Source organism: Convolutriloba macropyga, chromosome 1 (assembly GCF_964194025.1).
Source record: "Convolutriloba macropyga chromosome 1, txConMacr16.3, whole genome shotgun sequence".
Taxonomy (NCBI): Eukaryota; Metazoa; Xenacoelomorpha; order Acoela; family Convolutidae; genus Convolutriloba; species Convolutriloba macropyga.
In genome coordinates, this window is record NC_134468.1 from 68672718 (window position 1) to 68695590 (window position 22873).

Genomic DNA, 22873 nt, shown 5'->3' on the forward strand with positions numbered 1-22873 from the left:
GCCTCATTAGCAACCAACCAGACCTGTCATTGATGGTACTAAGTGATGACAACAGATAATTTTAAAAAGGGGCAAAATCTAAAAATCACTAATATTTTATGTGAACAAATAGTGGCAAAGTCATAAAAAGTTTTAGCTGCCACTTACCGAATCGATTTTTCGCTCCCTTTACTATTTCAGTTTGACCGAAATCATCACTCTAGCTTGACTTCTCAGTGACGTGAAAAGGCCGAAAAAAGCGTGAACAGATTTAAAAAGACAGCGCACCAATTTAATTAAAATTCTTTGAATTGTTAAAAGGAGAGCACCTAAATAATAGCCGTTGAGAGGCTGACGGCGGCTATTAAATAGGGCCACTATAATAGCCGGCTGAGCAGATAAGGGTGGCTATTAAAAACATCACCACAACTCTTCGCGTCGTAAAAATTAGAAGCGCTATAATAGCCCGTTGAGAAGGGTGGCTATTAATAATATTATACTTCATTTCCTATGCTGTCAATTTAGCTTGTTGAGTCGAGAATTGCTTGAAAATAAACTTTTATCTGAAATAAAACATTTGACCGTAATTTGAATTTCATCAGCGCAGCTTGTTAATTAATACTTTCTAATTGAACATTAACAAAATTAGGCATTGGCGATACTAGTATCCAACAGAAACCAAGCGGCTATTCGCAGCACTATCAATTTGATACAAAGCACTAACAACCGATAACAAGAGAGTACCGTAGTTTATAGCAAAATCCAAAATGCCGTCAATCAGGTCAAAAACTCATTTCCATTGTTGAGCAGATTAAGTTTAAATAAGACTTAAAACTAATAACTTTTGTAATTCTTGAGGCTATTTGTAGGGTTTCAATCTTTTCAATTAAGGATTCGATTGCGCATCCGCGAAATATCTTTAGTCATATTTAGTACTAAGCAAATAAAGCGAATAGAAAATGAACCCTTCAATGTCAGTGGACACAATTGTGAAATAATTAGTTTTTAATTCGCTTTTGAAAATCATATTTTCAGCAACACTGGAAATGTCTTAATTGACCAGTAGGAACTATATAGCCACTATCATCGTTATAGTAATTGCCTGCTCTTCCTTTTCTTCTTGTTGCAATTATGTCACATGGCGTCATCAACACTGAACGATAGTCTGATGCGATAAGTTACAAGAGTTGAGTTGGTGTTGTATGTTTGTTCTGTTCTATCGTGGCAAGACCCTCTCTGTGATAAGACTCTGGTCGTACTCCCATAGCTGGAAATCGTAGCCCTCTTTCACATGTTGCAACAGCTTCTCCGATCTACTGTTACAGTAGCTGAAACAACAGATCATTACAAGATAGCTTGCTACGGAATAGATAGGTCGAATAATTTCGACATGCAGATAACCGCCAACATTATAATTAAAGAGCCAATAAATTTTACTTTTTATGTTTTAGTTTTGACTTGCAGCCTCTTCAGTACTTTATAAAATTCAGTCTGAGTCAACACTGGTCAAACAACTGTCACGCTTAAATTTATGAGTAAATGCTTTCAGCAGCTTTACAGTGCAATTTTGTTTGCTCTGAGGTAACTACTGAAAATAACGTTCATTGAAAAATCAGATGTATATTTCTAAATCTCCCTTAAATTGAATAAACATACCCGGCAGATTGCCGGAAAATAGCCGCCGTTGATTCCAATAAGCATGATTGGGATTGAAAGAATAGAAGATTGAAAAAAAATTTTTTGTAAAAAAAATTGTTTATGTCCAATTTATTTTGATGGCATTTCGTAGTTGAAAATACATCTGTTTCTTAGAGAGAGGATACAGGGGCTACTACTAATACCAATAAGCATTAGAGATGGTAACTAAGACTTATAGGAACAACGTTCAAATAGCGGGCATCTAAAATTGGGCTTCATGGGTTTATCCCGTTTGTATTTCTGACTTTGATTTTATTTATACTGACTCTCTTCATTTTGAATTGCTTTGCTGAGCAACTGATGTTCAAATTCACTTTTATCAGAATGAGAGAAGATAGAAACTAGCCTACAGAAGTCAAAAAGATTTCACGCAAAATGTCGAAAAAGCGGCAAAATGGTAAAGCGAAAAAAAGTTCGACGAAGTAAAAAACATAGCAGGACAAGTCCTGACGTACAATTCAAAGAATTTTCATTGACTCAACAGAAAACTAGACCTAGAATGGACTAGGAGTGAATTGAGAAAACGATTTTTAAAAAATCAGATCAAAAAATAAGAAAAAAAAACAAAAAAAAACAATGTCAAAATGCCGCATGTGAACAAAAGAACCACTAGCGAGAAAAGAAAATTTAATTCAAACGAAAAACTAGCCGTGAATGAGCTGTGAATGGATTGGGAAAATCATTTAGAAAAAATCCGATCCAAAAAACGAAAAAAAAAACAGTAAAAAATCAGTGTGAAATTGCCGCATGTGAACAAAAAACCACTACCGAGAAACCGAATTTTTGTTCAAACACCATTTTCACACTCTACTTTAAAATTAGAGCGAAAAAAATTCACGCCGCAAAACCACTCGCTTTTTCGCTCCATTTCCTGCTTCGGCGTGACCAAAATCACTACTCCAATTTGACTTCAAAAATCATGAAAATGTGTGAACAGATCTTAAAAAAAAGACACCGCCCCAATACAATTCAAATTCTTTGAATTGTAAAAAATAGGAGCGCTATAATAGCCGGCTGAGAAGATGAGGGCGGCTATTAATAAGAACAATTAAAAGAACAATTGATTTCCTTCAAATTGTATCAAAAACTTTTCAACACAAAATTACTAATCAATGTGTTCATTGACAACCAAAAAAGAAATTATTGTAAAGCAATAACTATAAAATAGAAAATATAGCCGGCAAATTGTCGTAAAATAGCCGCCGTTGACCCTCTTGACGAACATAACGATTGCAAAAGAAAACGAAAAAGAAACAAGAGACGGGAGATGACAGATTTTTCAAACTGTTCAAAGTATTGAACTGTTCTTCTTTGGTCGACAAATTCTGCATATTCGGTTAGATTCTAAAATTGTTAGATTCTTAATTCAGCTTTTAAACTGAAGTTCGATAAGAATAACACATGTCAGCTAGCAATCGCTTTAATGAACTTGATAACCTAATGCAACATGACTTAATGACCGGGCTTTACGTTTATCCCGTTTCTTTCGATTTTGCTCTTTTGACATTGACCGTGTTCACTACATTGTGTAGTTCAATGCGTGAAAGAATTTGGAATCCATTGAGTTGAAACAGTGAGTGAGGTAAGTCACGAGTCAAACGTGACTTAGTAAAACGAAAAACGTGATCAAACGGTAAGCGGATTTTAAAAACATAACAAGACAAGTCTTGACACAATTCAAAGACTTTTCAATGACTAAACGAAAAACAAGACCTAGAATGGATTATGAATGGATTGGGAAAACCATTTAATAAGATGAAAAAAAGACAAAACAGTAAAAATCGATCTCAAAATCTCACATATGAACAAAAAACCACTAGCAAGAAAGCAAATTTTTGTTCAAACGGCGTTTTCTCACTTTACTTTAAAATTAAAGTGAATCAATTTCACGCCGCAAAACCACTTTCTTTTTCACTCCACTTCCTGTTTCGGTTTGAAAATCATCACTTCAGTTTGACTTCAAAAATCATGAAAATGTGTAAAGTTAAAAAAGACAGCTCCCCACAAATTCTTTGAATAGTAAAAAAAAGCAGAGGGCCTAAATAATAACCGTTGAGAGGCTGACGGCGGCAATTAAACATTTGAAAAAAAATTGACCATAAACAACTAACGTCGGAAGAATTGCTCTCAAACGACCGTTGCGAGCTCTAACCTACTGTAGCCTGCTTCAGTCGGTGGGACGGGGTAACTATAATTAATACGAGGCTTCATATGACGTCACTAGAGGCTATTATAAACAACTATGATCACTAATAAAAACAAAAGTTAAAAAACGACGCGCTTTTTTGACTTTTAGTTGTGAACTGCCACCAGTTGAGTTCAGCTGCTAGAAATTGTGAATGAGAGAGTAACGTAGAACATAGCTGGCAGATTGCCAGAAAATAACCGCAATAGCTTCGTAGATCTGCAGTCTCAAAAAACAGTATAAAAGACAGACCAAAAAAATTCGTCGTTTCATTGAAAGCTGATATCTTATACTTTGATTAAAAATCTGTATAAGTTTTTGCTGTCTCTATTAGCTGCTCTCTAATAAACTTCACTTAGAGTGACATACACCCATTTGACCTTATCTCTTTGAATTAAAGTAAGTTTCAAAGTGAGGAAGTCATTTTTGTGAGTGAGGTAAGTCAAATCAGACCAAATTTTATCGCGCAAATGAACAAAAAAACACACTCCACTAGGAGCGAAAAATGACGTCAAGCACGCACTTCAGTTGAAATTGCATGAACGAATGAACAAAAAGCAGATTTGAAGTGGTTGTGACGTCATATGGTCGTAACAGAAATCGCGACGACGAAATAAAAAACAGCAGGACAAGTCCTGAAGTACAATTCAAAGAATTTTCATTGACTAAACAGAAAACTAGTACCTTGGAGGAAAACTTTGGCGGCTAAAAAAATTGTTGTTCTTTCATTTCTCGTACATTCCCTGTCAACAAAAAGTCTTCCATATTTTCATTAAGAGCTGGATTAAAGTTGCCGCGATTCTTTCTGAAGGAAGAAAGCAAATTTCTGCTCAAACGGCGTTTTCTCAGTTTACTTTAAAATTAAAGTGAATCAATTTCACGCCGCAAAACCACTTTCTTTTTCACTCCACTTCCTGTTTCGGTTTCAAAATCATCACTTCAGTTTGACTTCAAAAATCATGAAAATGTGTGAAGTTAAAAAAGACAGCTCCCCACAAATTCTTTGAATAGTAAAAAAAGCAGAGGGCCTAAATAATAACCGTTGAGAGGCTGACGGCGGCAATTAAACATTTGAAAAAAAATTGACCATAAACAACTAACGTCGGAAGAATTGCTCTCAAACGACTGTTGCGAGCTCTAACCTACTGTAGCCTGCTTCAGTCGGCGGGACGGGGTAACTATAATTAATACGAGGCTTCATATGACGTCACTAGAGGCTATTATAAACAACTATGATCACTAATAAAAACAAAAGTTAAAAAACCACGCGCTTTTTATTTGACTTTTAGTTGTGAACTGCCACCAGTTGAGTTCAGCTGCTAGAAACTGTGAATGAGAGAGTAACGTAGAACATAGCTGGCAGATTGCCAGAAAATAATCGCAATAGCTTCGTAGATCTGCAGTCTCAAAAAACAGTATAAAAGACAGACCAAAAAAATTCGTCTTTTCATTGAAGGCTGATATCTTATACTTTGATTAAAAATCGGTATAAGTTTTTGCTGTCTCTATTAGCTGCTCTCTAATAAACTTCACTTAGAGTGACATACACCCATTTGACCTTATCTCTTTGAATTAAAGTAAGTTTCAAAGTGAGGAAGTCATTTTTGTGAGTGAGGTAAGTCAAATCAGACCAAATTTTATCGCGCAAATGAACAAAAAAACACACTCCACTAGGAGCGAAAAATGACGTCACGCACGCACTTCAGTTGAAATTGCATGAACGAATGACCAAAAAGCAGATTCGAAGTGGTTGTGACGTCATATGGTCGTAACAGAAATCGCGACGACGAAATAAAAAACAGCAGGACAAGTCCTGAAGTACAATTCAAAGGAAGAAAGCAAATTTCTGCTCAAACGGCGTTTTCTCACTTTACTTTAAAATTAAAGTGAATCAATTTCACGCCGCAAAACCACTTTCTTTTTCACTCCACTTCCTGTTTCGGTTTCAAAATCATCACTTCAGTTTGACTTCAAAAATCATGAAAATGTGTGAAGTTAAAAAAGACAGCTCCCCACAAATTCTTTGAATAGTAAAAAAAGCAAAGGGCCTAAATAATAACCGTTGAGAGGCTGACGGCGGCAATTAAACATTTGAAAAAAAATTGACCATAAACAACTAACGTCGGCAGAATTGCTCTCAAACGACTGTTGCGAGCTCTAACCTACTGTAGCCTGCTTCAGTCGGCGGGACGGGGTAACTATAATTAATACGAGGCTTCATATGACGTCACTAGAGGCTATTATAAACAACTATGATCACTAATAAAAACAAAAGTTAAAAAACCACGCGCTTTTTATTTGACTTTTAGTTGTGAACTGCCACCAGTTGAGTTCAGCTGCTAGAAATTGTGAATGAGAGAGTAACGTAGAACATAGCTGGCAGATTGCCAGAAAATAACCGCAATAGCTTCGTAGATCTGCAGTCTCAAAAAACAGTATAAAAGACAGACCAAAAAAATTCGTCGTTTCATTGAAAGCTGATATCTTATACTTTGATTAAAAATCTGTATAAGTTTTTGCTGTCTCTATTAGCTGCTCTCTAATAAACTTCACTTAGAGTGACATACACCCATTTGACCTTATCTCTTTGAATTAAAGTAAGTTTCAAAGTGAGGAAGTCATTTTTGTGAGTGAGGTAAGTCAAATCAGACCAAATTTTATCGCGCAAATGAACAAAAAAACGCACTCCACTAGGAGCGAAAAATGACGTCACGCACGCACTTCAGTTGAAATTGCATGAACGAATGACCAAAAAGCAGATTCGAAGTGGTTGTGACGTCATATGGTCGTAACAGAAATCGCGACGACGAAATAAAAAACAGCAGGACAAGTCCTGAAGTACAATTCAAAGGAAGAAAGCAAATTTCTGCTCAAACGGCGTTTTCTCACTTTACTTTAAAATTAAAGTGAATCAATTTCACGCCGCAAAACCACTTTCTTTTTCACTCCACTTCCTGTTTCGGTTTCAAAATCATCACTTCAGTTTGACTTCAAAAATCATGAAAATGTGTGCAGTTAAAAAAGACAGCTCCCCACAAATTCTTTGAATAGTAAAAAAAAGCAGAGGGCCTAAATAATAACCGTTGAGAGGCTGACGGCGGCAATTAAACATTTGAAAAAAAAATTGACCATAAACAACTAACGTCGGAAGAATTGCTCTCAAACGACTGTTGCGAGCTCTAACCTACTGTAGCCTGCTTCAGTCGGTGGGACGGGGTAACTATAATTAATACGAGGCTTCATATGACGTCACTAGAGGCTATTATAAACAACTATGATCACTAATAAAAACAAAAGTTAAAAAACGACGCGCTTTTTATATGACTTTTAGTTGTGAACTGCCACCAGTTGAGTTCAGCTGCTAGAAATTGTGAATGAGAGAGTAACGTAGAACATAGCTGGCAGATTGCCAGAAAAAAATCGCAATAGCTTCGTAGATCTGCAGTCTCAAAAAACAGTATAAAAGACAGACCAAAAAAATTCGTCTTTTCATTGAAGGCTGATATCTTATACTTTGATTAAAAATCTGTATAAGTTTTTGCTGTCTCTATTAGCTGCTCTCTAATAAACTTCACTTAGAGTGACATACACCCATTTGACCTTATCTCTTTGAATTAAAGTAAGTTTCAAAGTGAGGAAGTCATTTTTGTGAGTGAGGTAAGTCAAATCAGACCAAATTTTATCGCGCAAATGAACAAAAAAACGCACTCCACTAGGAGCGAAAAATGACGTCACGCACGCACTTCAGTTGAAATTGCATGAACGAATGACCAAAAAGCAGATTTGAAGTGGTTGTGACGTCATATGGTCGTAACAGAAATCGCGACGACGAAACCAAAAAACAGCAGGACAAGTCCTGAAGTACAATTCAAAGAATTTTCATTGACTAAACAGAAAACTAGTACCTTGGAGGAAAAATTTGGCGGCTAAAAAATTTGATTTGTTCTTTCATTTCTCGTTCATTCCCTGTCAACAAAAAGTCTTCCATATTTTCATTAAGAGCTGGATTAAAGTTGCCGCGATTCTTTCTCAAGGAAGAAAGCAAATTTCTGCTCAAACGGCGTTTTCTCACTTTACTTTAAAATTAAAGTGAATCAATTTCACGCCGCAAAACCACTTTCTTTTTCACTCCACTTCCTGTTTCGGTTTCAAAATCATCACTTCAGTTTGACTTCAAAAATCATGAAAATGTGTGAAGTTAAAAAAGACAGCTCCCCACAAATTCTTTGAATAGTAAACAAAAGCAGAGGGCCTAATTAATAACCTTTGAGAGGCTGACGGCGGCCATTAAACATTTGAAACAAAAATTTGAAAAAAGAACTGACGTCGGAAAAATTGCTCTCAAACGACTGTTGCGAGCTCTAACCTACTGTAGCCTGCTTCAGTCGGTGGGACGGGGTAACTATAATTAATACGGGGCTTCATATGACGTCACTAGAGGATATTATAAACCATTATGATCACTAAAACAAAATTTAAAAAAAGACGCGCTTTTTATTTGACGTTTAGTTGTGAACTGCCACCACTTGAGTTCAGCTGCTGGAAATTGTGAATGAGAGAGTAACGTAGAACATAGGTGGCAGATTGCCAGAAAATAACCGCAATAGCTTCATAGATCTGAAGTCTCAAAAAACAGTATAACACACCCATTTGACCTTATCTCTTTGAATTAAAGTAAATTTCAAAGTGAGGAAGTCATTTTTGTGAGTGAGGTAAGTCAAATCAGACCAAATTTTATCGCGCAAATGAACAAAAAAACTCGCTCCACTAAGAGCGAAAAATGACGTCACGCACGCACTTCAATTGAAATTGCATGAACGAATGAACAAAAAGCAGATTTGAAGTGGTTGTGACGTCATATGGTCGTAACAGAAATCGCGACGACGAAATAAAAAACAGCAGGACAAGTCCTGACGTACAATTCAAAGAATTTTCATTGACTAAACAGAAAACTAGTACCTTGGAGGAAAACTTTGGCGGCTAAAAAATTTGATTTGTTCGTTCATTTCTGGTACATTCCCTGTCAACAAAAAGTCTTCCATATTTTCATTAAGAGCTGGATTAAAGTTGCAAAAATGCGGCTATTCTTTCTCAAGCAAGATAGCAAATTTTTGTTCAAACGGCGTTTTCTCACTTTACTTTAAAATTAAAGTGAATATATTTCACGCCGCAAAACCACTTGCTTTTTCGCTCCACTTCCGGTTTCGGTTTCAAAATCATCACTTCAGTTTGACTTCAAAAATCATGAAAATGCCTGAAGTTAAAAAAGACAGCTCCCCACAAATTCTTTGAATAGTAAAAAAAGCAGAGGTCCTAAATAATAACCTTTGAGAGGCTGACGGCGGCCATTAAACATTTGAAAAAAAATTTGAACATCAACAACTAAATTCGGAAGAATTGCTCTCAAACGACTGTTGCGAGCTCTAACCTACTGTAGCCTGCTTCAGTCGGTGGTACGGGGTAACTTTAATTAATACGGGGCTTCATATGACGTCACTAGAGGTTATTATAAACCACTATGATCACTAATAAAAACAAAAGTTAAAAAACGACGCGCTTTTTTGACTTTTAATTGTGAACTGCCACCACTTGAGTTCAGCTGCTGGAAATTGTGAATGAGAGAGTAACGTAGAACACAGCTGGCAGATTGCCAGAGAATAACCAAAATAGCTTCGTAGATCTGCAGTCTCAAAAAACAGTATACACACCCATTTGACCTTATCTCTTTGAATTAAAGTAAATTTCAAAGTGAGGAAGTCATGTTTGTGAGTGAGGTAAGTCAAATCAGACCAAAAATTATCGCGCAACTGAACGAAAAAAACTCGCTCCACTAGGAGCGAAAAATGACGTCACGCACGCACTTCAGTTGAAATTGCATGAAAAAATTAACAAAAAGCAGATTTGAAGTGGTTGTGACGTCATATGGTCGTAACAGAAATCGCGACGACGAAATAAAAAACAGCAGGACATGTCATGACGTACAATTCAAAGAATTTTCATTGACTAAACAGAAAACTAGACCTAAAATGGACTATGAATGGATTGAGAAAACATAAGTTTTACATAAGTCGCATCTATCACGCTTGACATCTGACTTATCTCACTCACTGTTTCAACTCAATGGGTTTTAAACTCTTTCACTCATTGAATTACACGATGTAGTGAATGCGGTCAAAGTCAAAAGAGCAAAATAAAAAACATAGCAGTACAAGTCCTGACGTACAATTCAAGAATCTTCATTGACTAAACAGAAAAATAGACCTATAATGGACTATGAATGGATTGAGAAAACCATTTAGAAAAAAAATCCGATCCAAAAAATTGAAAAAACAGTAAAATCAAAGTGAAATTGCCGCATTTGAACAAAAAACACTAGCGAGAAAGCGAATTTTTAATCAAACACCGTTTTCTCACTCTACTTTAGAATTAGAGCAAAAAAATTTCACGCCGCAAAACCACTCGACTTTTTTTCTCCACTTCCTGTTTCGGCGTGACCAAAATCACTATTCCAATTTGACTTCAAAAATCATGAAAATATTTTAACAGATTTTTAAAAAAAAGACAGCGCCCTAATACAATTCAAATTCTTTGAATTGTAAAAACAAAGAGAAGGCCAATAATAGCCCCAGCTATCGCTGTAAGGCTATTAAAAACAAAACATACCCGGCAGATTGCCGGAAAATAGCCGCCGTTGATTCCAATAAGCATGATTGGGATTGAAATAACAGAAGATATTGAAAAAAAAGATTTTTGTGCAAAAACATTTTTTTAAGTCCGATTTATTTTCATGGCATTTCGTAGTTGAACATACTTCTGTTTCTTAGAGAGAGGCTACAGGGGCTACTATCAATAACAATAAGCATTAGAGATGGTAAATAAGACTTAGAGGAGCGACGTTCAAATAGCGGGCATCTAAAATTGGGCTTTATGAGTTTATCCCGTTTCTATTTCTGACATCCATTTTTGTACTATCTCTGTTCATTTTGAATTGCTTTGCTGAGCAACTGATGTTCAAAATCACTTTTAGCAGAATGAGAGAAGAGAGAAACTAGCCTAGAGAAGTCAAAAAGATTTCACGCAAAATGTTAAAAAGGCGGCAAAATGAGGTAAAGCGAAACATTTTTGTATTGACAAAGTAAAAAAAATAGGAGCGCTATAATAGCCGGCTGAGAAGATGAGGGCGGCTATTAAAAACAAAAAATTCAAGGGCCCAAAAGTCACTCGAAAAGTCAAATCGGTCAAGCGAAAATTTTGCCACAAAAGACCAACACGTTTACAATAACTGCTTGTAACTTCGTTCGAGAGCAATTAAAAACATTTGAAAGATTTTTTATTTCGACCAGAATTCTAAAAGATGTTCAATCTTATGTGCCCAATTCCTGCCGGAACTTATTTTTTCAACTTACATCACCATTTTACAGTATCCAATTTAATAGCGTACTTTTCACTGTAGTACCAGTGAAATTAATTTGAGATGACTTCGAGTTTCAAGATACCTTCGTTCGGATGGGAAAAAATCATGAGTCATGAGTAGCCAGTTACAAAACACTGTTTTCAAGTACCTTGGAGGAAAACTTTGGCGGCTAAAAAATTTGATTTGTTTTCCATATTCAACAAAAAGTCTTCCATATTTCCATTAAGAGCTGGATTAAAGTTGCAAAAATGCGGCAATTCTTTTGCATTTAGGGACCAGTTCAATCGGTAATAGAGTATTTTATTTTGTAATCTCTGGTCAATTCAACTTTTTTTTCGAAAAAAAAGACGCTTTAAGCGCTGTTTCACTGCTTTTCAAGTATTTAAATAAATAGAAACCACAGTGCAGTGAAGGTGAATCACAACAAAAGAGTTAAGGATTACTTTCATAAGACTAAAAGGAACGCAGCATCCTCGTAAGGTATGATTGGTTTTTATTCCACGAACGAATTTTTAATAATGTTTTGCTTCCTGCTGAAAAGAGAGTTTACGGTCAAAATAAACGCCTAAAAATTCAACTTACATCTTACGTCGTTGTTGTACGTCCTTTGGTTTGGAACGACTTGTCGAACACAAGATAGTCTGTTTTATGGTATTAAGGCGTAATTGACATAAAATCCTAAAGACGACTGCATGTTTTCCCGGAGAATTACATAGGGGCCTATCAAATCTTCTATGAAGGTACAAGGAAGTTCGGTCAAGTGCGTTCGCAAATAATATTCAGCCCTCACTGATCCATTAAAGGTAATTGTCTACCAACTGAGGAGTCCGACATTTTCAAAAATTCATGTACTGTTCAAAACAATTCGTGAATGAGTATTAAAAAAATGGATAACTTATTGCGCAAATGGTCGAAAAAGCCATCGTCGACCAGCTTCACGCACAACGGTACTGAAACAGAAAACAAAAAACAGGAGACAGAATTAGAAGTGTTCTATTGGCAAAAAAGTCATAATGTGCAATTTCAGTTAGATTCTAGATAAACACGTAATTCAGCTTTTAAACTGAAGTTGTATAAGCTTAATGCCCTCTCGCAATCGCTCTAATGAACTTTGATAACCTAATGCACCATGACTTAATGGCCGGTCTTATCGGTTTATCTTTTTACAATTCAAAGAATTTGAATTGTATTGGGGCTCTGTCTTTTTTTAAGATCTGTTCACACATTTTCATGATTTTTAAGTCAAATTGGAGTAGTTCTTTTGGTCACGCCGAAACAAGAAGTGGAGAGGAAAATCGAGTGGTTCTGCGGCGTGAATTTTTTTTGCTCTAATTCTAAAGTAGAGTGAGAAAACGGTGTTTGAACAAAAATTCGCTTTCTCGCTAGTGTGTTTTTTGTTCACATGCGGCAATTTCACTTTGATTTTTACTGTTTTTTTTCGATTTTTTTTCTAAATGGTTTTTCCGATCCATTCATAGTCCGTTCTAGGTCTAGTTTCTGTTTAGTCAATGAAAATTCTTTGAATTGTACGTCAGGACTTGTACTGCTATGTTTTTTATTTTGCTCTTTTGACTTTGACCGCATTCACTACATCGTGTAATTCAATGAGTGAAAGAATTTAAAACCCATTGAGTTGAAACAGTGAGTGAGTTAAGTCAGATGTCAAGCGTGATAGATGCGACTTATGTAAAACAAAAAAAAACAGTGATGAAACTAAAGCGAATTAAAAATAGGAACGCGCCTCAAAAAGGGCCGCTGAGGTGCTTACATTCATAAAAAGACTCAAACTATTAAATGAAATAAAGAATGTCGCATTAGAGGACCAATGAGATCTTCAATTAATGAGACTACAAGTCAAAACGTTAATTTCTGGCAAAACTCAAAATCTATTAAAAACGCTCAATAAATAAGTCAGATTAGTATCAGTTAAAACGTTAAATAAAAAAACTGATTTGTAGACCACCTTATTGATACTAAGAAACTAGTCGGAAAAACGCTCCAAAAAGGTCAAAACTACATTGACATTTTTGAGAACAAATAAATTCAAATACAAATTTAAAACCAGTGGCTATCAAATTAGATAAGTTCACCTATTCCTCCATAGGAAGCCATTGAGACCTGTCGTTATTTAGAATATATAATTCGACAAAAAGAACATCAAATACAGACAAAATTGCAATTTAAATAAGCTATTTACCGAAAACATTACAATTGTTCAACTGAGTCTCACATCAACGCCAATGGGATCTGTCTTTATATGACAAGACATCTAAAAAACTAAATATAGCTGAAAATTATAAAATTTATTTTGAAAACTTTTATTATCGAAGTCATAAAACCATTGGTTAAAACAGAGAAACTCTACACATATTGACGCTGTCAAACTCGAAAGAATGTGGGGCATGACATTCAGGAGACTAAATTAAAAGCTGATATATTCTTCAAATGCTCAAAACTCCGTAACCATTTAAAGTTTAAGAAAATACTTTGTAGAAGCAGTAAAAACAATGAGTTGAATATACATTCACTAGGGCTTATTTTAATCACACTGGATCTTTAATTAATGGACCCTTGATCTGAGATCTTATTGTTCTGTTTTTCTTTTGTTCAAAAAATGTGAGATTTTTAAAAAGACAGCACCCCAATCCTATCATAATCCAATTTGCTTCACGCACAACAGTATTGGAGAAAACAACTGGCCTTCCTATCATTATCACTGCTCTTCTATAAAAACCACTTAACTTTTCCAAACCTTAAATCGTAAAAAAATAATTTTGCAAAAAATCGTAATACCAAAAACAAAAATGCAATTTGGATAAAAATGGAGCTGCTTTCCTACAAAAATGCAATTTGGATAAAAATGGTGCTGCTTTCCTACGAAGCAGAGGTAAAAACGACAGCCATCTACACTAAACGAAGGTTGCTTGAGCAGTTTTGAGGTCTATTCTCGGTAAATTTGGACAAAGTGGGCTAAAGAGGCAAATTTGGTGCCGTTGTTCAAGAAATGCCTTTTAAAAAAAATATCCCAAATTTTAGCAAAATAAGACGGTACTTAGAGTTCGGTAACTATTCCATCTTTAAAGTCGAAACCAAATAAATTTTTTTTAACTCATCATTGTTCAAGCAAAATTGAAAATTTGAGCAAAGATTACGGAAAACGAACAAAACAACGGAAATCAGGCCAATGTTCGCAAAAAATTACATATCGATATTTCCTCGGTAAATCAAAACTCAAAACAATCTGCTTAATCCGATATTCTACACTTGACGGGTTTTCTAATGATACCACTCAACTCTACTATTAAAATATCGATTGGTCAAAATTGAATGAACCAAAAGAAACAGTTGAGAATATAGGTCCTCCCCCACTAAGGAACAATAAGCATATTATCATTAGCGTACTTTACAAATCGGAATCTTATGCGCGCGTTGAAGTAAATCATTAATGAAGAGGTTGAAAAGGGTTGGGCTCAACACAGTGCCTTGATGAGGCACGCCTCGTTCAAGGACAATCTCATCCAATTTCAATTACCCCTTGTGCTCTATCGCGCATAAAAATTTCAATCTAAAATTGTCACGGAAGTACTGAAACAAAATGGCTAATTTGTTAATTATTATTTTGCAATCTATTGAGTCGAAGGCTATAGGCAAATCCGATAAGGCAGCAGCATGCCTAATAGATCCAGTTACATAGAGTTACATAAAGGAGGGCATCAAGTTTGGATAACGTTTTCTAAAGCCATATTAACTTAGGCTGAGCATTCTGTTTGCGCTAAGATATTCTATGGTTTGGTCAACTATGACAATTTCAATTATTTTTGATAAGAAAGGAGTTAATATTGGCCTGTAGTTTTTAAGTTCGTTACTGTCTCCATTTTGAAAATCGAGGTGACATGCGTTCTTTAGACATGCTGGGAAATGGATGCATTTATTAGTGATAAAACAGATGTCTAGCTGTCATTGTACAGCTGCTTACGGATAACTGCAGATATAGATGTGAATTTAGTCTGTACATAAAATAAACTTGACAGTTTAGTCAAAATTTGTTGAAAACAATAAGTGAATACTAGAGCAATTAAACATGCAAAAATTTGGAAACAACCTCCAAAATAAGCAATTTTTAATATAAAATGAATTTTAAATGTTTTCTTTGGTTAAACGTAAATATTTAACCAAACGTTTTTGTGGTTATAACTTTAAATTTACGTTTTTGAAGATTAAAAAAAAATGTTGGCTCGTCAGCAAATTTTTCATACAGTAAAAATATAAGAGACAATATAAGTTAACTGTGAATTGAATCAGCACCAGGTATCTTAAACATACCCGGCAGATTGCCGGAAAATAGCCGCCGTTGATTCCAATATGCATGATTGGGATTGAACGAATAGAATATATTGAAAAGTCCGATTTATTTTGATGGCATTTCGTAGTTGAACATAACGCACTTCTGTTTCTTAGACAGAGGCTACAGGGGCTACTATCAATACCAATAAGCATTAGAGATGGTAACTAAGACTTATAGGAACGACGTTCAAATAGCGGGCATCTAAAATTGGGCTTTATGGGTTTATCCCGTTTCTATTTCTGACTTCAATTTTTTATACCGACACTGTTCATTTTGAATTGCTTTGCTTAGCAACTGATGTTCAAATTCACTTTTAGCAGAATGAGAGAAGAGAGAAACTAACCTAGAAAAGTCAAAAAGATTTCACGCAAAATGTCGAAAAAGCGGCAAAATGGTAAAGCGAAAAAAGTTTGACGAAGTAAAAAAAAATACGAGCGCAATAATAGCCGGCTGAGAAGATGAGGGCGGCTATTAATAAAAAACGAGCGTTCGACGTAGTTTCAGATTTCGCCATTGCTTCACAAAGGCCGCTAAAAAGTTAATTTTATCGGTAAGTTATGCAACTGTTACCGCAAACGAGAGGATTAAATTCCATTCAGATATCTAATGAAGCTTACCGTTAACGATCATTTTTAAAGGAATACGGTCAATATTTCTAGTCAATGAAATTTTACGATTTTGTCCAAGAAAAGTGACTGAAGCTAAAATTTAGCGATAGAAAAATTGGGCCTCCCATTAGGACAGAAACCTGAGCGAAGTGCCTTTCGAGGAAGCTGTTATGGTAATGAGCCAAAATGAACCTTGTGTAATCCTGCACTTTGATTTTGAACTGTTTGCAATCATCTGCGTCTCTGAAGGGATCATCCGCCAAGTCTCTTTCCAGGTGGGCGGTCAAGTCCTCAGTGACAAGTTCTAAGTCTTTTTGATTGTCTTCGAGGATGTGTTTTTGGTTGTTGGTGGAGAGGTAATAGGCAAATGCGTAGGTGTACGCCAACACAGCTCGACACTCTTCGAGAGCAGTGACTGCAGATGTGAGGAACTTTGTATCGACATATGAAAGTCGGCAGTCGTTGGTCATTGACTGCACCTTCTCTTGAACCAGCTCCTTCAACTGATGACAAAAACAAGAACAAGTTGTGATTAGAACCTTTTTATCAATATGATTAAAGTGGCTATTAGTTATTGAAGCATAAAGCTTGAAAACTACGTCGTTGTTTGTTGGATAGCGTCCATGAATTGCGCTTAATTATGGATAGATTCCTATAGATGGTCTAGCAATGTTTTTCGCCGATCACTGAAACAGCACCGGCTAAGATAAACGATGCACTATTTTTTCAATGATGTATACACAACAATCTTTCCAAAAATTACCCTCACTTCTAATTAGTATCAACTGGAACATCCAAGTATTTGGACCATATGTTGCAAAGAATATGCAATGAATCGATTCTACAAACTGAACTCTTTTAAAGACTGGTAAACTTTAAAGTTGAACAGGGTTCAACTCCAAAATAAACGCTGGTGCGATTGATCATTCAGTCTCAGCGTAACCTATAAATTGACTGACAGTCTAATAAAAATTACAACATAAGTAAAACCCTTGTAACAATGTTTTAGATTCAGCTTCTAAGAATACTATTAGTTAAAAATGTTTCTGTGATAGCGTCCTTTACATCAAAGAGTGTAAAGGATAGAGTCCCGTACATCATGCAGCAATATTTGCAACCGAATATTGAATCAATCTCGGCAAAAATAAAATAAATACTGCAAAATGAGTGGAGTACATTTATTTTGTTTAAGAAGAGTGGGGTGGGGGGGGGGGGGGGTAGGTAGGATAGAACTAGAGGGGGTCCAAATCTCCAGGTGGAGGAGTGTGGACTGGGAAAGCGTCGGGGCGATAAGTGGGGAGTGTGCGGAGGGTGGGGGGGGGGGGGGGGGGGGCTGAAAGGGGGGTCAAACTAAGGTCTGAAACTGTCTACTCAAAACGGTTATGGCGAATCGCACATTAGAAACAAGTAAGGCTCTAAGAGAGCTACTCAGCCACTTAATGCCCCCGGGCCTTACCTTTCTATCCCGTTTTGAGGTCAAAAAATCGGTCAAGCAAGAATTCGCATAAAAAACAGCCGGCGAATACCGGAAAGAAATAGATGAATTGTGCAATCAAAACTATAAACTAACCCTACCTATTGCGGAGATATGAACAAAGTAATATTCAGTTAGAAACCACCAATGAACAAAGTAATATTCAGTAAGAAACAAACAAAACACAAAAGGGCCTTACTCACTTTTGCTTTAGGTCAAAACGCCGACTGAACAAATAATACTTCCCGTAAAAATGAACCTCAATTAAAACCAATAGTCCTCTTTGAGCCGTAAAAAGCCAGAGGCCAATAAAAAGCACTATCTATCGCTTTGCGGCTATTAATAAGAGTCACAGAAAAAATTCAGGCAACACTGAGCAAATTTTTGAATGACAACCCAGCTACAAAAATACATGAAATCTGACTGAACTTCTCACTTGCCAACTCCCATTTAGGGGCATATAGTTACCTGTGGGATTTTTCTGATGCTGGAGGTGTGAGCATCATATCTGCCTCCATAATGAACAAATCTCTTCAACCGCTGCCTTGTGATCTAAACACAAAGCAGCATTCAGCCTTCACGTGTAGATTTTCTTGTCTGTTTACACTTCTTACCGAAATCGTGTCTGTTTACACTCTGGCCCTGTTTACACTCCTTGATAAAATCTTAATTTTCATCACGTTATGTGAAAAAATTAATGTATGTTTTGCACCAACTGTTTTGTATATCTTTATAAGAAATAGAACTAGCCATTGCAAATTATAGCTACCATTATAAAGGTGTAAAAATATCAGTTATAGATGGCCATACTGTACCTGGGGAGGGAGACAGTAGCTAATAATCTACGACAAATTATCCGTCTCTAAACTTAACAGCAATCTCGTCCCATTATTCTTCTATTTCAGAATACAAATTTTGCGTCAATCTGCACATAGTTCCATTTCAAAAGGTGCAAAACATACAATGTGAAAATGTGCTACGAACATATCGACTCTTGATATCGGGATCATAACAATGGTGCTCGGAATTGCACCTATAACAGGCGCAAAGCCGAATCAGAAAATAAGAACCAGATCCAAATGCTTCAATTTGATTGGTCAAGTAATCTGATCAGTTGAGATTCAAGTAATACAAATGAAAGATTTGAGAAATTACCGTCGCTTATTTATTTATGGTATGCGGTGTTGTTGTTGTTATTTTTTTAGCTGTCGCACAGAGCTGCAATCTGCAGGCATTTTCGGCGGGATACAGGCGCTTATTGCCGTTTTTAACTGTTATCTTAGTTACATTTGTATCATAATAAAAATAATATATTAGTAGTAGTGTGAATGCCTATCCACAATTTGCTGGTGGTGCGGTGACCTTTCTGCCTCTACGCCATGACGTGTGAATGACATGCAGTACCCGGGTTAGTGGGGAGAGGAGGCGCATCGTCAACATTGGGGGAAAGGGGCAAGGAAGGCGGATTATTCTGTGCAGTGTGGTCGAGTTGGACTGATGGTATTAAATCCAGCCAGTTAGCTACCTCTACTTGTCTTTCCCACAGGTCAATCATTTTGAGGTCCGTAGTGTTCTTACTGCAGTTGAAAATGTGGTTTATCTCAAGTGGTGCTACTTTAAATTTCGGACAGCGGTTATCAACATTGTTACAGATCCTACTCAAGTAAGAGTTTAGCAGGGGACAGTATTCAGTTCTGTTGTTCAACTGAGTGTGGACCGTGTGTCGGTGGCTACTTTTGAGCGCATTTTTGTATTCTTTGCTATTTAATTGCTCTTTATTGTTTGTATGTTGTTTCACGCGGTCTCTATAAGTATCATTTAGTGCCGGTCTCACGGGACGAAAACTGGTTGAGGAGGTTGTTTTGATGATCACCAGGGTGGCTCGGACAACTGCCGGCTAGATATTGCTCTGCAAACATTTCTGTGTGAGCTTTAACAGGCAGTATTTTACCCTCATTGTGTTAAGTCATTGAAGCCAGACAATTTTACACAGCCAGTTATTGTGCGAAGAGCAATGTTTTGTTGTGTTTGCAGGTGGTTATGCGGTCGGGTTGCGCATCATTCACCCTCCGGCGCCGCGACCCCCGAGGGCGGGGGGTCTCAACCACGAAAAGAACCTCGTTATGCTGTATTATAATTTTTTCAGAAACAACTCCCCTTAAAATGATACTTTTAAAATAGGCAAATCAGAGCTCGACAAATATTTGGATTTAATTATGTAACAGCATTCTGCTTTTCGCGCTTTCGGCTCCACCGTCGTCCTCCGATAATAATCACAAAATAGCAAACCCAATCCGGGTTAAGACGGAGAGGCATTAACTGATGCCCACCAGTTTTTTTTTAATTGGCGCCTCCCCTCAGCCCATACCCTACCTCAACACCCGATCACGTGCCATTTTAAATTGTTCCCAAACACCTCAATGACATAATACTCAATTAATGTCTAGATGTCAACGTTTAGAAGTCTGATTACCAATTAGCTGTTGATTATTACAAAAAATCTCAAGTGTCCAATTTTATCTCATGTTCTGTTGCGATGTTCATGTTAAGTCCCACGGGCCGCTGAGGCATGGCTCCCAGGAAATTATAAACATATATTAAACATTATCTAGCCGAGGTATTACGCTAAATAATTCTTCTGATTGCGTATATTTTGGGTATTTAGTCGTGACATTGTAAAGTTTCACCAAATATGAAGAATAATTGAGACTATTACTATCAATGCGAATAATTTTTTTTTGTTCACGCTGATTTTTTTGAACAAAAATGGTTCACTTAGGGAAAGAGACAATTTCCTCCGAAGAACAGTGGTCACACCAATTAGATCTTTTGTCATTCAGAATTAATCTAAAATCCAAAACCAGGATAGAAGACGTCCCCCCTAGTCAATTGGAGTTGTTTAAAACGCCGACAAAAAGCGCTCGAGGAATCCATCACTAAGCTTTGATCTACACACCCACTCCTAATTATTGTTTATAAAATTGCCTCGAAAAATATCAGCGATGAAATAAAGTTGCGGCGCCTAGAGATAGCTTTCGTTACTAATTACAAAGCACCTTTCATACACAAAATTGCCATAAAAAGAAGTGCATCGAATCAATTTTCGGTTTGACAATTAGTAGCTTCAAACATAGGCGGAATACTTTTAATTAAAGCCTCTCATTAAGAACTACTTTCCTACTCCTAAATACGGTACTCAAGAGCTTCTTTTGATCACATAAAATAACTAGGTATAATATAAGCAAATGATTCTTAATATGTTAACAATCTTAACGATATGGAAACATTTCTCATGCATGTTACAAATCAAATTAAGCATAACTCATTGCGCAAAAAGGCAAAGAACCTTATAGACCAAGACTATAAAAATACTAAAAAGAATCGAAATATTAAGCAATAAATATGCAATATTTCTAAAAAAACATGTTTTGCCAGATAATGTTTTTTTCAAATCAATTTTATTTTCATTTCCATCGATGATCCATAAGATTTCTTCTCCAGTTAACCTAGAATGCTGTTAAAAAAGAAAATTGGACCATGGTTATGAAGCTAAAATGAAATGGTAAAACAAGACCTTGAAAGACCGCTATCCTTATCACAAACTCAAAACGTGGTTAGTCGAATTGGAGTATAAATAATTTTCAACAAGTACGATTTTGAACATATAGGAAACAGATGGAACGAAAATAACATCACCGACTAACGTCATATAAATAATAGTTATATAATTATTGCGTCCTTAGAACGAGTACACAATTCAACAAACTAGTGGAAATCAAACATAACCGACTAACGTCGGACAAATTGCTCTCGAACGACGGGCGAACGGTTGCCTTCGTCAGTAGCTGACCACAGTTTAGTGAGGCGAGCTTTAGCTTAATTGAAGGGGCGTGAGGTGAGCGCAGCGGGGTGGGGGGGGGGACTATGAGTCGGTGGGTGGGGGTGTGGGATCAAATCCTAAGAGCCGTCCTTCACACCATAAGTTTGTCTCCAAAACAGTTTCTGTAAATCGCAGACTATTGAGATGAAAGGGAAAGGCTCTAAGAGAGCTTAATGCCAACTGTGAGCTCCCTCTTTATCCCGTTTCTGAGGACGAAAAATCAAATGGGTCCGACGAAAAATCATTGAAACGAAGAACTGCATTGAAAAAGACAATCAGGAGTATATTCAGTACAAACTGCTTTTGGTAGCTAGTTAAGTTATTTACACTTTTATAATTTTTCTTAAACATTTTTCTTAAAAATCAGCGTTAATGAGGATATTAGATGATGACATCAGGCCACATAATAGCAGCTGAAGTGCGGCACCAACAAAAAGATCGTGTATGAGAGAGATAAAACGCGAAGGAGAAAGAGAAGGAAAGAAACCCCAACAGAGAGAGAGAGAGAGCTAGGAATATTTTTCATGATGAGATTCGACTCTGCAGCTAAGTTTTCTAGATTTGTTATAATTAATTCAAAGAAAAAAATTAAGTGCAAAATTTAAAATAAAAGTTTCCAGATTACGCAGCAAAAAAGTTCAAAACCAATTTTTGTCTCTTGAGTTATATCAAGTACCCCATCTGCAAGACATAAAAAATTTTGTTGGCCAGTAATGATAGTTAAACTCAGAAAAGGACAAAAAAGTTGAAAAAATTGCCAAAACTGGAGCCAATAAAATATTGATAGCCATCCCATTAACTCTAGAAACTATGCAGCAGCTTATTATCAAACCTTGGAGGAGGTCCCTGGGCCCCTGTTGCTGAAAAAAAAACAGAAAAAAACTTGAAAAATTGGAAATTTTTTTAAAAAATTGCTTAAATTCGTGATATTAAAATCTTGAAAAACATTCCATTACATCTAGAAGCTATACATTAAACTATTATCAAACCCTAGATGACGTTCCGTGGCTCTTGAGGTTGGAGAAACTAAAAAACGGCGAAAATATTAAAAACATAAAAATGCAAGTTTTTTAAAAAAAATGCTATAAATTGTGATATTAAAAAGTTGAAAACTAATCCATGGCCAAAAACATTTTCAAGAACATTTTATCAAACCCTAACGGAGGTTTTCTGATCCCTGAGGATGAAAAAAACCTAAATGCCGCCGCTTAACCTAAACCCATCTACCGCCGCTTGAGATATGCGCCTTGCAATTGAATAAGAGAAATTGAGATCAGCAAAAATTGAAGA

General features: G+C 36.3%; 1 protein-coding gene across 1 annotated transcript in view; it reads right to left on the reverse strand.

The window, feature by feature from the left end:
* Window positions 1-555: 555 nt before the first annotated feature.
* The window catches only part of LOC142341867 (E3 ubiquitin-protein ligase ariadne-1-like), an 80000-nt gene continuing 57682 nt past the window's right edge, over window positions 556-22873 (reverse strand). Inside the window, exons 8-10 of the mRNA XM_075393158.1 lie at window positions 18172-18255; window positions 16422-16732; window positions 556-1307 (exon numbers count right to left, since the gene is read on the reverse strand). Coding sequence (XP_075249273.1) covers window positions 1196-1307; window positions 16422-16732; window positions 18172-18255 — 507 coding nt within the window. The 3' untranslated portion in view covers window positions 556-1195. The remainder of the gene's footprint in view (window positions 1308-16421; window positions 16733-18171; window positions 18256-22873) is intronic.